The 13,430-nt window shown below is 42.5% G+C and overlaps 2 protein-coding genes across 4 annotated transcripts in view; one reads left to right on the top strand and one right to left on the bottom strand.

Annotated features, from left to right (window-relative positions):
- Positions 1–13,430, top strand: part of ZNF441 (zinc finger protein 441) — a 142,079-nt gene that overhangs the window by 83,148 nt on the left and 45,501 nt on the right. The gene's annotated exons all lie outside the window — the stretch shown is intronic.
- The window catches only part of ZNF823 (zinc finger protein 823), a 20,361-nt gene continuing 13,926 nt past the window's right edge, over positions 6,996–13,430 (bottom strand). For 2 of the 3 annotated variants that reach the window (XM_032251665.1, XM_032251664.1), the window contains exons 2-5: positions 11,240–11,366; positions 10,563–10,623; positions 7,343–9,739; positions 6,996–7,202 (exon numbers count right to left, since the gene is read on the bottom strand). In XM_032251665.1, the coding sequence (XP_032107556.1) occupies positions 8,098–9,739; positions 10,563–10,623; positions 11,240–11,366 (1,830 nt within the window). In that variant the 3' untranslated portion in view covers positions 6,996–7,202; positions 7,343–8,097. The remainder of the gene's footprint in view (positions 7,203–7,342; positions 9,740–10,562; positions 10,624–11,239; positions 11,367–13,430) is intronic. The other variant, XM_032251666.1, reaches the window with a different exon arrangement.

Raw genomic sequence — 13,430 nt, 5'->3', positions numbered from 1 at the left:
CATGCCCAGCCAATTTTTGTATTTTTAGTAGAGACAGGGTTTCACCATGTTGGCCAGGCTGGTCTTGAACTCCTGACCTCAGGTGATCTGCCACCTTGGCCTCCCAAAGTGCTGAGATTACAGGCTTAAGCCAAAGTACTAGATTACATTCAGTAAAATAGCTCCTTTGGGCCACTGTGCCCAAAGGAGCTATTTTACTGCTGAGGTAGCTAGGTCCATGGTTCACAAGCATACTACTCTTCCTATCAAAAGGTCTTGGACATGCCCTTGGTGTTTTCTTTCCAACATGCCTTTCCCTTTCCATCTTTGCAATAATTGTTTTATAAACATTTTCATTTCAATTTCTTCTTGCTTAATAATTCCATCTCCAACATTTTTCTCTACTCATATTTATTTATTTACTTATTTTTTGAGACAGACTCTCACTCTCTTTGCCCAGGCTGGAGTGCAGTGGTGTGATCTTGGCTCACTGCAACCTCTGCCACCCGAGTTCAAGCGATTCTCCTGCCTCAGCCTCCCGAGCAGCTAGGATTACAGGCATGCGCCACCACAACCGGCTAATTTTTGTATTTTTAGTAGAGACAGAGTTGTACCACGTTGGCCAGGCTGGTCTCAAACTCCTAACCTCAAGTAATCTGCCCTCAGCCTCCCAAAGTGCTGGGATTACAGGTGTGAGCCATGGCGCCCGGCTTCTCCTCACATTTTAGTATACGCAGCCAAGAGGAACCAAGTTTCAACACTTCTAAGAAATACTGTCAACTCAATATCAAGTTTCATCACTTCCTAGTTCTACTTTCCCCAAAACAGTAGCACTGGAGCACAATGCACCAAGTTCTTTGCAACTTTTTACAACAGTTCATCTCTTCCTTATTATGCAATGATATTTATTCTCAATTCTGAGACCACATCAGTATTGCCTTTATTGTCCTTATATTCACCAAAATTTTGTACTTGATTTTTTTAATGTACCCTAGTAAGATGAAAGCTTTCTCTATGCATCTTTTTATTTAATTTTTTAGAGACGGGGCCTTGCCACACTGCCTAGGCTGGTCTTGAACTCCTGGGTTCAAGTGATCCTTCTGCCTCCCCGTCCTAAAGTGCTGGCATTATAGGCATGAGCCACCGTACCCAGCCTGCCTGTCCTCTTTTGTGAGCTCTTGCCAGTGTCCAAAGACAAAATTACAAAAAAATTAGGTACTGGCAGATTTAGTGTCTGACGAGTGCCTGTTTTCTGACTCACGGATAGCCGTCTCTTTTGTTTTGTTTGTTTTCTCTGTCACCTAGGCTGGAGTGCAATGGCATGATCACAGCTCACTGCAGCTTTGGCTTCCCTGGGCTCGGGTGAGCCCCCCATCTCAGCTTCCTGAGTAGCTGGAACTACAGGCATGTGCCACCACGCCCAGCTCATTTTTGTATTTTTTGTAGAAATGGGGCTTCATCATGTTGTTCAGGCTGGTCTTGAACTCCTGGGCTCAAGGTGATCTGCCCACCTCAGCCTCCAAAAGTTCTGGGATTACAGGCATGAACCACCATGCCTAGCCTCACAGATAGCTATCCTAATGCATCCTCCAAGGCAGAGAGCAAAAAAGCAGGCTTTGTCTAGATTATCATAAAAGCAAAAAAGAAGAAAAAAAAAAGCAAGCTGTCGAAGGACCCACATTAGGTAACCAGTCTCATTCTTGTGGCTCCACTCTTACCAATCCATATTATATTCCAAAGAAGGCATTCCTTAACTTTGTCACATTAGGGAAATGAATTAGAATGAGTGAATTTTAAGAGGACACATTTATTCCATAACAGGTAGTCTGCTTTTCATTGTTTTAACTTTGTTGTTGTTGTTGTTGTTTTTGAGACAGAGTCTTGCTCTGTTGCCCAGGCTGGAGTGCAGTGGCACGATCTTGGCTCACTGCAACCTTCACCTCCCAGATTTAATTGATTCTCCTGCCTCAGCCTCCTGAGTAGCTGGGATTACAGGTACGCTGCACCACGGCCAGCTAATTTTTGTTATTTTTAGTAGAGATGGGGTTTCACCATGTTGGTCAGTCTGGTCTCAAACTCCTCACCTCGTGATCTGCCCACCTTGGCCTCAAAAAGTGCTGGGATTACAGGCATGAGCCACCGTGCCTGGTCCTGTTGTTGACTTTTTAGAGTTCTCTAAGCAGTCTGCATATTAATTCCTTGTCAGATACATGACTTGGAAATACTTTCTCTCATTCTATGGGTTGCCTATTTTGATGCCAAAAGTTTTGAAATTCCACATATTTCCATTTATTTTTTCTCTTATGAGTCATGCTTTTGGTGTCATATCCAGGAAATAATTGCAAAATCCAGGTTCATAAAGCTTTTGCCTTATATTATTATTGTTATTTTTTTGAGACAAAGTCTCGCTCCATCGCCAGGCTGGAGTGCAGTGGCTCAGCCTCGGCTCACGGCAACCTCTGCCTGCCGAGTTCAAGCAATCCTCCTACCTCAGCCTCCTGAGTAGCTGGCATTACAGGCATGCACCACCATGCCCCTCTAATTTTTTGTGTTTTTAGTAGAGGCAGGGTTTCACCATGCTGGCCAGGCTGGTCTTGAACTCCTGACCTCGTCCACCTGCCTCTGCCTCTCCAAATGCTGGGACTACAGGTGTGAGCCACCGCACCTGGCCTTATACTTTCATCTAAGAGTTTATAGATTTGTGATTTACACTTAAGTCTTTCATCCTTTTTTTTCTTTTGAGTCAGAGTCTTGCTCTGTTGCCTAGGCTGGAGTCCAGTGGTGCAATCATCCCTCATTGTAGCACTGAACACCTGGGCTAAAGCAATCCTCCCACCTCAGCCTGCCAAGCAGTTGGGAGTAGAGGTACATACTCTGGCTAATTTTGTTTTGTTTTAGAGATGGAGTCTCACTAAGTTATCCAGGCTGGTCTTGAACTCCTGGCCTCAAGCAATCCTCCCACCTTGACCTCCCCAAGCACTATGATTATACGCATAAGCCACCATGCCTAGCCATCATTCATTTTAAGTTAACTTTTGTCTATGTTAGGGAAGGGTACATTTTCATTCTGTTGCATACGGATGTGCATTTTCTCCTAGCATCATTCTACAGAAATACTATCCTGTCTTCCATTGTATCATCATAGTACACTTGTCAAAAATTGTTGGACTTAGCCGGTCATGGTGGCTCACGCCTGTAATCCCAGCACTTTGGGAGGCTAAGGCAGGCGGATCACGAGGTCATCAGAACGAGACCATTCTAACCAACATGGAGAAACCCCATCTCTACTAAAAATACAATTAGCCAGGCATGGTGGCATATGCCTGTAATCCGAGCTACTTGGGAGGCTGAGGCAGGAGAATCACTTGAACACAGGAGGCAGAGGTTGCAGTGAGTCAAGATTGCGCCACTGTACTCCAGCCTGGGCAACAAGAGTGAAACTCGGTCTCAAAAAAAAAAAATTGTTGGACTCAATATGCAAAAGTGTATTTCTGTGCTATTTGGTCACAACGATCTATTTTTGTGTCAGTATGTTAGTACTAAATTGTTTTTATTAGTATAAGTTTGCTGTAAGTTTTGAAATCAGGAAGTGTAAGTCCACCAACTTTGTTATTTTCTTTTCTTTTTCTTTTTTTGTTTTTGAGACGGAGTTTTGCTCTTGTTGCCCAGGCTGGAGTGCAATGGCACAATCTCAGCTCACTGCAACCTCTGCCTCCTGGGTTTAAGTGATTCTCCTCCTCAGCCTCCTGAGTAGCTGGAATTACAGGCATATGCCATCATACTCAGCTAATTTTTGTATTTTTAGTAGAGACATAGTTTCTCCATGTTGGTCAGGCTGGTCTTGAACTCCCAACCTCAGGTGATCCGCCTGCCTTGGCCTCCCAAAGGGCTGGGATTATAGGTGTGTGCCACCATGCCCAGCCTTGTTCTTGTTTTTCAATTCTTCTTTTGTCTCTTCAGAGTTCCTTGAGGTGCCATATGTAAAAAAATGGAAAAATGTGGGAAAATGGCTCTTAAAAAGTAATCAAGTTGGCCAAGCATGGTGGCTCATGCCTATAATTCCAGCACTTTGGGAGGCCAAGGCGGGCAGATCACAAGGTAAGGAGTTCAAGAGCAGCCTGACCAACATGGTGAAACGCCGTTTCTCCTAAAAATACAAAAATTAGCTGGGTGTGGTGGCACATGCCTAAAATCTCAGCTACTCAAGAGGCTGAGGCAGGAGAATTGCTTGAACCCAGGAGACAGAGGTTGCAGTGTGCCAAGATCGTGCCACTGCACTACAGCCTAGGCGACAGAGTGAGACTGTCTCAAAAATAAATAAATAAATAAAATAACTAATCAAGTGGTCAAAGCTATCCCTAAAAGGCTAGCAGGGAGCAAAAAGTACTATTTCTCAATGAGAAAATAAAAATCTTAGAGAGATGTTTTGAAAAATTCCATGTCACTTTTGAAAGTAGGCCAGCCGGGCGCGGTGGCTCACGCCTGTAATCCCAGCACTTTGGGAGGCCGAGGCGGGTGGATCACGAGGTCAAGAGATCGAGACCATCCTGGTCAACATGGTGAAACCCCGTCTCTACTAAAAATACAAAAACATTAGCTGGGCATGGTGGTGCGTGCCTGTAATCCCAGCTACTCAATTGCCTGAACCCAGGAGGCGGAGGTTGCGGTGAGCCGAGATCGCGCCATTGCACTCCAGCCTGGGTAACAAGAGTGAAACTCTGTCTCAAAAAAAAAAAAAAAAAAAGTAGGCCATATGGTAAGAATAAACTAAGCATTCACGCACTAAAGCAGAAAGAAGTTGAAATTCTTGGAAGTGTTAGAGCTGCCTCTACAATGGGAAAAATGACCCTTCTGCTTCATGATAAACTGAGTCTAAAGACTGAGAAAGCATTAAGTGTGTAGCTAGAGGACACATCACTGAACATCCCTTTTGATAATAAAATAAAGTGTGAAAAAACAGCCTCTATGAATACCACTGTGAGAAGGCTGAGGACAGCAAGAAAAAGGAACAAGCCGGCCGGGCGCGGTGGCTCAAGCCTGTAATCCCAGCACTGTGGGAGGCCGAGGCGGGTGGATCACGAGGTCAAGAGATCGAGACCATCCTGGTCAACATGGTGAGACCCCGTCTCTACTAAAAATACGAAAAATTAGCTGGGCATGGTGGCGCGTGCCTGTAATCCCAGCGACTCAGGAGGCTGGGGCAGGAGAATTGCCTGAACCCGGGAGGCGGAGGTTGCGGTGAGCCGAGATCGCGCCATTGCACTCCAGCCTGGGTAACAAGAGCGAAACTCCGTCTCAAAAAAAAAAAAAAAAAAAAAGTAAAAGGAACAAGCCAGTATTGTCTGGCTGGGCTGGCTACATAAAGCACCAGAGCCTCAAAAATTTAAAGACCACAGGAGAATCAGCATTGGCTTATGCCAAGGCAATATTAGCATTCCCAGCAGAGCTCACAAAACTCATAAAAAGAAAGTCTACTGGCCAGGCACAGTGGCTCATGCCTATAATCCCAGCACTTTGGGAGGCCAAGGTGGATGGATCATGAGGTCAGGAGTTCAAGGCCAGCCTGACCAGCATGGTGAAACCCCGTCTCCACTAAAAATACAAAAATTAGCCCGGTGTGGTGGCACGTGCCTGTATTCCCAGTTACTCAGGAGGCTGAAGCATGAGAACTGCTTGAACCCAGGAGGCAGAGTTGCAGTGAGCCAAGATCACACCACTGCATTCCAGCCTGGGTGACAGAGCGAGATTCCATCTCAAAAAAAAAAAAAAAAGTCTACCTTCCAGAGCAAGTTCTCCACTGCAATGAATTGGGCAAACCCTAGAAAAAGAAAGATGTCCAGTGGTACCTGCATCCATGACTGCCAAGGAGGCCCTGGGGTTCAGGGCCTGGAAAGATTGCCTACTCTAGTGAAGTGTGGCAATGTAGCAGGTCACAAGAATAGGCCAGTTGCCTTGGCTACTAAGCAAACAATCCCTAGGTCCTTTAGAACAAAAGCAAAACTTGCCTGCCTCCATTCTGGCAAAAATACAAGGAAGCTTGGGTGATGGCCATCTTGTCCTTGGAATGGTTCTACCAAGGCTTCATTCCTGATGTGAAGAAATACTTTGAAGAGAAGGGGCTGCCACTCAAGGTCCTCCTCATAATTGACAATGCTCCTGGCCATCTCCAATCTCTCTGCTTTGCCAATAAGAATGTAGAAGTGATGTCCCTGCTGCTTAACATGACATCACAGTGACAGCTACGCAATCAAGGCATAATCAAGTAGATTAACGTGACTTATACCCAACTGACCTTCAGGATTCACTCCATCCTGATGTTAACTCTGACTGTACCACAATGGATTTATGAAACCACTTTTTCATAAATTGTACATGCAACTGTCCTTATTGCAGAGGCTATAAATGCCCCAAAGCTCAAGAAACCCAAAGCCAGCTAGAAGCAATTATGGAGTCAGGGAGTCAATGATTTTGGGGCTTCCCCACTATTGATGCAGTAGTTAGGATATCTTTTATTTTTTTTTTTTTTTTTTTTTTGAGATAGTGTTTTGCTCTTGTTGCCCACATTGCAGTGCAATAGCATGATCTTGGCTAACTGCAAATTCCACCTCCCAGTTTTAAGCGATTCTTCTGTCTCAGCCTCCCAAGTAGCTGGGATTACACGCGCATGCCACCACGCCTGGCTAATTTTTGTATTCTTAGTAGAGACAGGGTTTCATCATATTGCTCAGGCTGTTCTTGAACTTCTGACCTCAGGTGATCCACACACCTCGGCCTCCCAAAGTGCTGGGTTTACAGGTGTGAGCCACCATGCTCAGCCAGGAATATCTTAAATATTGCAAGGGAAGTTGGTAAGAAAGCCTATCTCTGACGGGATTGAAGACGATGTTGAGTAACACACAGAAGAGCATAAATTCTTACAACAAGGAACTTGAAGATCTGCTGAGATGCTCTATAGATTGATGATGATGCCTTAAAAGAGGCAGTGCCACAGATTTGGACACTTGAAAAATTTGCAGTTTTTCAACAGGCAAAAGTGTTAAGAAAGTTTATCATCCTTAAGTAAGATCCTTTGATGGAACAAAGCCTCCATGTCACCATGGAATAACATGCCAACAAACACTGCAAGATCTTTTTGATGACTCAAAAAAAGAAAAAAAAAAAAAAGAAAGAAAAACTAGCTTCCTATATTTCTCACTAAGCACCTGCAAATATAAACACAGAACCTTTGGCTGGGCATAGTGACTCAAGCCTGTAATCCAAGCACTTTGAAGGCCAAGATGGGCGGATTACCTGAGGTCGGGAGTTCAAGACCAGTCTGATCAACATGGTGAAACCCCTTTTAAAAAAAAAATAAACACAGAACCTTCCATGGTTAAGGATCTGCAGCCCTGAGGCTGAACAGATCACAACATTAGTATTATTTAGTCCCCTCCAACAAGTCAACAACTGCAGTCAGAACCTAGTTCTTCCAGCATTGATGATCATCCTGACATTCTGTCAAGATTCAAGTTAGCCTGATGTCTCACTGCTTATCTATAATGCTACAACACATGACAATGTTAGGCACCATACAGCAGTCATCATCACCATAATTATACATGGGTTATCAAGAGAGAAGCAGGATTTTGATGAGTGTTGACATGCTCACTCAGGTCACAAAACAAAAGCAATCTGTGAATATTAAAACACAGAAATTTTAATGTTCTGGGTGGCATATACTATGTAGGTGGGCCTGCAATGGCTCTGTCTGCATTGAACACATAGAGACTATTTTTCTTGTCATGAATCTCTAAACAATACAATCAAACAACTATTTACATAGCTTTTACAATGCATGAGGTATTAACAGTAATCTAGAGATGATTTACACCGTATACATGAGGATGTGATAGGTTACATGCAAATATGCCATATAAGAAAGGACTGGGCAACTGTGGATTTAGGGGGTGCTGGAACCAATCCCCTGTGTATATTGGCGGATAACTGTACTTAAAAAATTGAAACTACTTAAGGCTTTATCACATCTTTACATTCATGAGGTCTGTCTCCAAAGTGAGTTCTTTCAAGTTTCTGAAATTAAATACAAGTACTGAATAAGTCTTCCCACATTCCATACATTTACAGAGAATCTTTCCAGTGAGTCCTTTTATGTCTATACAAGGAACGCAGAGAGCTCAATGCCTTCCCACATTCCTTACATTCATACAGCTTCTCTCCAGTGTGAGTTTTTTCATGTCCTCGAAGGAAACGGGAACGAGTGAAGGATTTACCACATTGCTGACATTCATAGGGTTTCTCTCCAGTGTGGATTCTTTCATGTCTTAGAAGGCAAGTGAGCCAAGAGAATGCTTTCCCACATTCCTTACATTCATATGGCTTCTCTCCAGAGTGAATTCTTTCATGGACTTTTAAGTTACTGAAATGACCAAAGGCTTTCCTACATGTTTTACACTCATAAGGTTTTTCTACTGTGTGGGTCCTTTTATGTTGAGAAAGGTATTTGAAACAACTGAACGCTTTCCCACATTCCTTACATTCATATGGCTTCTCTCCAGTGTGAGTTGTTTCATGATTTTGAAAGGAAGAGAGATCACTAAAGGCTTTCCCACATTTACATTTATAGGGTTTCACTCCACTGTGAGTTGCTTCATGTCTTCGAAGGGAACCGGAAAGACTGAAGGCTTTCCCACATTGTTTACATGTATAGGGTTTCTCTCCAGTGTGAGTCCTTTCATGTCTTTGAAATAAGCTGGGACAACCAAAGGCTTTTCCACATATCTTGCATTTCTGGGGTCCATCTCCTGTGTGTGTTATCATGTGACTTCGAAAGCTGGAGCTATGAGATAACACTTTCCCACACTGCTTACATTCATAGGGTTTCTCTCCAGTGTGAGTAGTTTCATGATTTCGAACTGAACTAGGACAATCAAAACCTTTCCCACATATCTTACATTTATGTGGTCCATCTCCAGTGTGCCTTATCATGTGTCTTCGAAAGCTTGTGTGATGATAAAATGTTTTGCCACATTGCTTACATGCATAGGGTTGTTCTCCAGTGTGAGTCCTTTCATGTAGTCGAGTGTAATAGTAACAGCTGAAGGCTTTCCCACATTGTGTACATTTATAGGGTTTCTCTCCCGTGTGAGTTCTTTCATGTCTTAGATAGGTACTGTAATCAGGGAAGGCTTTGGAACACTGCTTACATTCATATGCTTTCTCTCCCGTGTGTATTCTCTCATGTCTTAGATAGGAACTATAAAAAGGAAAGGCTTTAGAACACTGCTTACATTCATACGGTTTCTCTCCAGTGTGAGTTCTTTCATGCAAATGAAATAAACTGGGCCAAACAAAGGCTTTCCCACATAACTTACATTTATAAGGTCCATCTCCATGGTGTGCTGCCATGTGTCTTCGAAGGTTTCCAAGAGAACTGAAAGTTTTTGTACATTCTTTACAATCGAAGGGTTTCTTTCCAGTGGGAGGCCTTTCATGTGTCTGAAAGCAGTGCTGATGACTATTGGCTTTCCCACATTGTTTATGTGTATATGGCTTCTCTCCATATTCTTGATGCTCCCATGATTTGTGGCCAGTGTCAATTCTGACACTGCAATTAAGAGATGAATGACCCATGACGACTTCTCCACACTCACTGCTGTCACATGGATTTACTCCAGGAGTGTTTTTGTTCACAAGACTCTCTGGAATCTGGCTAAAAGTTTCTCCACATTGACTATCATCAATAACTTCACATGTATGACTTCTGTAACAAATAAGAAGTATATTACTAAAGGTTTGCTTGTAAGTGATTTTATATGTATTAAAGTACTAGATTTACATTTTTAACATTATCATGCAAAGTACAGCCTTCATGCCCTGTTTGAATGTGAAGTGACTGTGCAGTGTAAGATGGCTCCATCACAGCTATTAGCAAAACAGTGATATTCACATGGGGATTCTTAATACTGTTTCCAAGGGAACTATTTTGCAAAGACTGAATACTATGTCACATTTAACTATATGTTCCTGGGGAAATTTTTTTTTTTTTTTAACAGAGATGAGGACTCTCACTATGCTACCCAGGCTGATCTCAAACTCCTAGGCTCAAGCAGTCTTCCTACCTTGGCCTCCCAAAGTGCTGGGAATACATGTGTGAGCCACTGCACTTGGTTAGAAAAAGAATTATTAGGATGAATAAACTTAAGCTGGGCTTGTTCATTTTCTTTGCTTTTGTCTCACTCTGTCACCCAGACTCGAGTGCTGTGGTGTGATCTCAGCTCACTGCAACCTCCGCCTCCCGGGTTCAAGTGATTTTCCTGCCTCAGCCTCCCAAGTAGCTGGGACTACAGGCACTCGCCACCATGGCCGGCTAATTTTTTGTATTTTCAGTAGAGACAGGGTTCTACCACGTTAGCCAGGATGGTCTCGATCTCCTGACCTTGTGATCTGCCCACCTCAGGCTCCCAAAGTGCTGGGATTTCAGGAGTGAGCCACCACGTCCCGCCTTCTTTGCTTATTTATAAAATTTTCTTGTCATTCTATGAACCACTCCAGGGACATAGCTTTCTTTTGTGAGTGCAAATTACCTTAGATTTCTCCTGGGATTTTGGCACTGATCTTCAATGTTCTGGTCCTCCCATTTCATTTCTAAAAGGTAGACCCAGAAAAATCACTAAAATTTTTTTTAAATCATAGAAAAACTCTAAGATTTTACAGGTACTACAATCATGCATGATTCATTCACCAAAGGACACTTGACTCTTCAACAACACAGGTTTGAACTGCACACAGCTCCACTTATATATGAATTTTCTTCAGTCTCTGCTACCCTGGGACAGCAAGACCAACCCTTCCTCTTACTCAGCCTACTCAATGTGAAGACAACGATGAAAACCTTTATAATGATCTACTTCCACTTAACGAATAGTAAATACAGTTTTTCTTCCTTATGATTTTTATCAACATTTTCTTTCCCTAGCTCACTTTATTATGAGTATAGTATGTAATACATATAACATACAATATGTGGATTAATCTAATGTTTATATTACTGATAAGTGGGCCAGTCAACAATAAGCTGTTAGTTGTGGGAGACAAAAAAAGTTATTAGAGGATTTTATGACTGAGGAGCTGGCACCTCTAAACCCTGTGTTGTTGAAGGATCAACCATACCCCCTTTCCAGATTTCAAATAATGAACAGTGTTGATGGCCAGGGAACAAATGTCTCTAACTGACTGAGTGAAGAGATGATGTCATCCTTACCTATGCAGTCCAGGTTCCTAATGGTTTCCTGCATTACATTTCTGTAGAGACTCTTCTGTGATGGACCCAGCAAAGCCCACTCCTCTTGTGTAAAGTTCACAGCCACATCCTCAAAAGCCACTGAGTCCTGAAACATCCCACATGTGCAGAGGAGGAAGGTTGAGTTGGACAGCACTGAGAATCTATAGTCACTTCATAAACTTTGTAAGATGCTGTGGTTTCCAAGCATTTATTCAACAACATAGTAAACCGACTCTTATTCTGTCTACACTCACTTTTTCCCACAAAGCCATTATGATGCCTTAGTTGAATATGTTTGGTAAAGTAACAGTCAATAGAAACATCCATCTTGGTGAGTTACGTGGGTGAGTCTTATTGCCTGCAACACCCCTGATGTCTGTTTCTACAGAGGTCTGTGTAGTTCTTGTCATGACAAAGTACAACTACCTGTTGTGTAGAAGAGTTACCACTACCAATCCTGAAACTGCATATTCTGATAAATGCTCATTTGCAAACTTGGATCTTTCATGGTGTCTAGGTACCAGATTAAGAAGGGGGTCCCACCAATGTAACTAATAACAGAGGCTGAGTGTGCCTGAACTGTTTATGCAAAATATATGGGCCAGACATGGTGAGTCATGCCTGCAATCCCATCACTTTGGGAGGCCAAAGTGGAAGGACACTTACTTAAGAACAGGAGTTTAGGACCAGCATGGGCATCATAGTGAGCCCTTTTCTCTACAAAATGTAAAGCTAGGCCTGACTCAGTGGCTCATGCCTGTAATCCCAGCACTTTGGGAGGCCAAGGCAGGTGGATCACTTGAGCCCAAGAGTTCAAGACCAGCCTGGGCAACATGGTGAGACCCTGTCTCTACAAAAAAAAAAATGGCAAGGTGTGGTGGTGCATGCCTGTAGTTCCAGCTGCCCAGGAGGCTGAGGTGAGAGGATCACCCAAGCCCAGGAGGCTGGGGCTGCAGTGAGCCACGATCATGCCACTGTACTCCAGCCTAAGCGACAGAGTGAGATCCTGCAATAGAGTGAGATCCTGTCTCAAAAAATAAAAGTAAAATATATATATATAAAAAATATATAAATGTATATATAACACACATATATAATTATATATATTTTAAATATATTTTTACATAATAAATATAAAATTTATATTTGTATATTTATGATTTATATATTATAAAATATATATTATATAATATACACATAATATTTATTATATATGCAATATATTTATATATTATATGTTATGTATAAGTATACTATATATCATTGTTTATATATATGTAAAATGTTTATATATGCCATATTATGTATTCACCATGTTTATATATATAATATATATAAACATATATCTTTTTAACTTAACTCCTATTCCCGTTCTGAGAGTTTGGAAGTTTGTTACATGGTCAGCAGAGAGAGAATACCTGTTAGCCACTGCTAGGTGTGAATGTTTGTGCTTTCCAAAACTCATGTTGAAACTTAATCCTCAATATGACAATAATGAAATGTGGAGCTTTAAGAGTTGATCAGATCTTGAGGGTTTGGACCTCTGGAATGTACGAATCCATTTGTAGATTAATGGCTTAATGAGTAAATGGAGTATCTCAGGAATAGGCCTAGTGTCCTTATGATAAGAGAAAGAGACCAGAACTAAACACTGGGCCCCTGGCCATGTGCTACCCTGTGCCACCTAGGGACTCTGCAGAGTCCCCATCAGCAAAAAGGCTATTACCAAATGCCAAGACTTGACCTTGAGCTTCCCAGCCTGCAGAAGTGTAAAAAACAAATAGTATTTTTTATAAATTACCCAGGCTCAGGTAATCCTGTTATAAGTAACAATAAACAGACTAAGACAGTTAGGAAAAAACACTCTAGGCCATGTGCAGTGGCTCACACCTGTAATCCCAGCACTTTGGGAGGCCGAGGTGGGCGGATGCCAAGGTCAAGAGATAGAGGCAATCCTGGCCAACAAGATGAAGTGCTGTCTCTACTAAAAATACAAAAATTAACTGGGCATGGTGGTGCACACCTGTAGTCCCAGCTGCTTGGGAGGCTGAGGCAGGAGAATTGCTTGAACTTGGGAGGCAGAGTTTGCAGTGAGCCGAGATCGCGCCACTGCACTCCAGCCTGGCGATAGAGTAAGACTCTGCATCAAAAAAAAAAAAAAAAAAAAAAG

Source organism: Sapajus apella, unplaced genomic scaffold (assembly GCF_009761245.1).
Source record: "Sapajus apella isolate SASKATOON/1434 unplaced genomic scaffold, GSC_monkey_1.0 scaffold77, whole genome shotgun sequence".
Taxonomy (NCBI): domain Eukaryota; kingdom Metazoa; phylum Chordata; class Mammalia; order Primates; family Cebidae; genus Sapajus; species Sapajus apella.
The sequence above is the reverse complement of the archived record's forward strand: the minus strand, read 5'-3'. Positions and strand labels throughout refer to the sequence as shown.